This window comes from Otolemur garnettii, unplaced genomic scaffold (assembly GCF_000181295.1).
Source record: "Otolemur garnettii isolate 467f Iridium unplaced genomic scaffold, OtoGar3 scaffold00018, whole genome shotgun sequence".
Classification (NCBI taxonomy): Eukaryota; Metazoa; Chordata; class Mammalia; order Primates; family Galagidae; genus Otolemur; species Otolemur garnettii.
In genome coordinates this window covers 2567797-2571763 of record NW_003852413.1, presented here as the reverse complement: position 1 = coordinate 2571763, position 3967 = coordinate 2567797, and the positions used below count along the sequence as shown (strand labels likewise).

Below are 3967 nucleotides of genomic sequence, written 5' to 3'. Positions count from 1 at the left end.
TTTTTTTTTTTTTTGGTTGCAACCATCATTGTTTGATGGCCTGGGCTGGATTTGAACCCGCCACCTTAGGTGTACGTGGTTGGCACCTTAACCACTTGAGCCACAGGCACCAAGCCAGTAAGCGAATCTTAATGTTACTTAAAACTGCAAATCTAGCAAGAAACACGACCTGTCAGTCAGGATTCTTATTTGCTGACAGGAATTTCCTCCAGTTTATAAAAGATTCACAGTTTAAAAAAAGGGAAATTGTGAAGGATATGAATTGGTTTAGATATTAGTGGGCAATTAAGATTTTCTTAACAAATTTGTTAAGTCAATACAACTATGGAATCTTAAATATGTACTTGTTCCACACTGTAGTTGCAGAGGTAAAGCAAGCACTGCACATCCCAGGATGAAAGGGCAACTCCAAAGGCCAGGCCCGGTGGCTCACACCTGTAATCCTAGCACTGGTGGGCCGAGGTGGGTGACTGCCTGAACTCAGGAGTTTGAGACCAGCCTGAGCTAGAGACCCTATCTCTAAAAATAGCTGGGCATTGTAGCAGGCGCCTATACTCCTAGCTACTCAGGAGGCTGAAGCAAGAGGTTCACTTGAGCCCAAGAATTTGAGGCTGCTGTCAGCACTCTACCAGAGGACGACAAGAGAGGGGAGGGAAAGGGAAAGGAAACTCCAAAGGGGCAAATTACCTGTATGTCCAAGCACTGGAGGACTGAGATGCTAAAAGTGGCTGTTTTGCCTGTGCCAGACTGAGACCTGGTCAAGAAAACACAGTAAGTGGGATTTGGGGACCATGCCACCACCCTCCACTACATCCTCCCTCTGGAGGACTCCAGAGGCACCGGGCACACTTTTTAATCTCCACAAGGACAAAACATGTGGCTTTTGCATCCAGGGCCATACACTTTTTAGAGGTGGCAGGAAAAGGGGGCCGATCCTTTATATAAATGCAACTCTTTTCCGTGACTTCAGGCTAAAAATGTCCCATGAAACATTTTTATAAATGAGTGTTGTTAGCAATTAGGCAAATGTGGAATAAAGCTATTAAAAGAGCATTATACACAATTCCACAGGCAAAGCTGGCTTTAAAAAAAAAAAAAAGCTTTCTACATTAGAGAACACAAAAATAAAATAATTTTAAAATCCTGTGGCTAAAGTCAGGAAAAGAGCTAGTACCAACTGCCCAGAAATCAAGGAAACAGAGCCATCTTCTCAAAGCATCCTCCGCACTGTGCTTCCCCACTGCAGCCTCCTCCCTGCTCTGGGCAGCAGGGCAACTTACTGTGCAATGACGTCTCGCCCTTTTATGATCTGTTTGATGGCTCGCTGCTGGATTGCTGACGGTTTTTCAAAACCTGCAAGACAAAAGAGATCAGTTCTCACAATGATGACAGCATTAAAACCGCTCATGGTTTTTGTCTTTTTAACCACCAGCCCTGCCTCCCAACCCAGTGTTTGTTACAGTGAGCTTTCAAGGCACCAGTGCTCAGTGAATTGGACTAAAGTAGATTTTATACTCATGTGGGACATTATTTATAAACATAAAATACTTGTAAAAAGAACATGAAATCATAGAACATGTAAAGACTCCAGTTTTTTTAAAAAAAGAAATCTCTGGGGCTTGCCAGTTCAGGAAGTATGGGCATGAAACATCACTGGTGGTTCCTGCAGCAAAGCAGGGTGGGGAAGGACTCACTTTTTACTCTATTTCTGTACTGTTTGATGATATCACAAATAGCCTATATTAATGATCCAAACTCCTTGTGAACTACACAAATGGGAAACCAATAAAGGTGTCTTAGAGGAGGGATGCCCTGGGTGACAAGAAGATATGTGGGGCTGTCTGCCACCTCACTGTGAGGGCTGCCTGGGAAGCTTCCCTGCTGTCTCCCATCACTGCAACTTCAGTTCGCTTTTCTTAAAACTGTCGTGGCATTGAGAAGTGTTGGATAAAAGACATCCCAGGCATTAAACATTAAACACAGTCAATGCTGGCAATTCCCATTTACATCCCCAACCCATATTCTTTCCCAGGCTCTCACCTTTGTGGACACCTGCCTGCTGGTCACCTACAACTACACAGACAGAACAAGGTAGGGTCCCCAACTCTGCCTATCCCGGGCACTGCTTGCCTGAATAGACATCTGCAACAGCACCCACCCAGTTACTGAAGACACTATCCAATCAGCTAACAGTGACCATGACTTCTCCAGCAGACTGGAGCAAAAGCCCCCAATTCATCTCACTGCTTCCTCTCCTGCCTCACCTCACCCCAAGTCCAAACACCAGAATAACCTCTGAAACCGTAAATCTGATTGTGTTGCTTTTCTGTTAATGCCTTCCTGTGGCTCTGCCCTCTGCACTCAGAAAGCAAATTCAAATTCGTCACCACCTTATGGATCTTCACTAAATGGACCCCTGACAACCTCTCTGAAAGTTGACCACAAGAAGCTTCTTTCTGTCCCTGGAACGCCCCCGGCTAAGGTCAGCAAGGCCCTGGCACCAGCTGTTCCCTCGGCCCTGACTGCTCCTCCCTCTCCTACAAACGGGTTCCCAGTGCAGACCTCATCAGGAATGTCATCCCCTCCTGGCAACCCAAACCCAGCGTACCTGCTCCACTCATTCTCTTCTCCCCTCAGTCCTGCCCTATTCAAACATCCCGCTTTATGTTCTCCATAACAACAACCGCTGCCTAAAGCAGCCCTGGTTTTGTGCTGTCCTCTCCCCCGATTCAAGCTCCGTAAAGGCACGAACCGCAATGGCCAGAGCAACCAACACATTTCTCTGTTGACGAATGACTTGGAAGTGCCGGGAACACTCTGCAGCCCCTGCTCGACCCAGCTCGGTGACCTCGCACTAGCAGCCCGCTCCAAACGAACTGTCAAGAACCAGGTGTGGCGACCGGGTGCTGGAGGCGAGGGTCACACGTGTTGGGGCCCCGGCCCGATCCCAGCCCGCGCCCTCGGCGACCCCCGCTCTCCCTCCTGCGGCCCGCGTCTCCTGACCGTAGGCGTAGATGCCGCGCAGCAGGTCCTCCCGCAGGCCCATGGTGTCGAACGTGGGGGTCACGTCCACCTCCTCGCTGGTCTCAAATTCCACTTTCGTCATGTCTTCCTCTTTGAGCAGCCGCTTCCGTGCCGAGCCCGAGGTAGCCATCGTGGCTGTAGCCGCCATGACTGGATCCGCGGAGAACAGAGCGCGCGCAGCAGCGGAAAGCGGAAGTAGGCTCGCGTCGCCTCCGTCGAGAGGAATGACGTCACTGTGCGCGTCAGGTGAAAGGGGAAAGAGCGTTTGCCTCAGGGAAAGGGGCGGTGCCTCTGATCTCGCGCGATACGGAGCTCCCGCAGGGTATCGCGAGAGGCTCGACCCGAGTGCCGCCCTGTAAAGGGTGCGGCGCGGTGGCGGCAACGATCCTCTTTCTAGGCGGCTTTCGAGCTTTGTGGTAGTTCGGCGTTTGCGGCGTGTGTGGTGGGTTTATCCGGGTGAATGTCGCACTAGAGTCCGAGGAGCAGGCGGAGGGCCCAGCGACGGCGCCTCTGCCCCGTAGCGAGGTCTCCAGGCAGTCATTAGCACCCGGATCTCTGAACTGTGTAAATTCGCTCCTTGGTTGGTTTCTGGCTGGAATGTCGGTGGCCAAGGTCGGCTGGGCGCCTTCTCGCGGCGGGTGGGGGCCTGCGGGAGACCTGGAGGGCGGGCATCCGCGAGGTCAGGTGTTTACGGAGCTGGGCTTCAGCGTAGGTGGCGTGCAGGTTCTTACGTCTCATCAGTGCGGGGACTGCTCGGGGCCTGCTTGCTGTTTTGCAGGCCGCGCTCTCGGGCCGCGTTGTACGGTAGGCGTGGGTCTCCCTGAGGCTGCAGCCCGAGCCCCGGCGCCCAGCAGCCTCGGGGAAGGGGAGGTCGCTCGGGCCAAGGCTCCAGTTCACGTGCGAAACTCATCAGACTTGCTCCGAAGCTACAGGAAGCAGTCTC

At 51.8% G+C, this 3967-nt stretch overlaps 1 protein-coding gene across 1 annotated transcript in view; it reads right to left on the bottom strand.

The window, feature by feature from the left end:
* EIF4A3 (eukaryotic translation initiation factor 4A3) overlaps positions 1-3205 on the bottom strand; it is a 16662-nt gene extending 13457 nt beyond the window's left edge. Inside the window, exons 1-3 of the mRNA XM_012803195.2 lie at positions 3004-3205; positions 1281-1353; positions 688-754 (exon numbers count right to left, since the gene is read on the bottom strand). Coding sequence (XP_012658649.1) covers positions 688-754; positions 1281-1353; positions 3004-3172 — 309 coding nt within the window. The 5' untranslated portion in view covers positions 3173-3205. The remainder of the gene's footprint in view (positions 1-687; positions 755-1280; positions 1354-3003) is intronic.
* Positions 3206-3967: the final 762 nt, after the last annotated feature.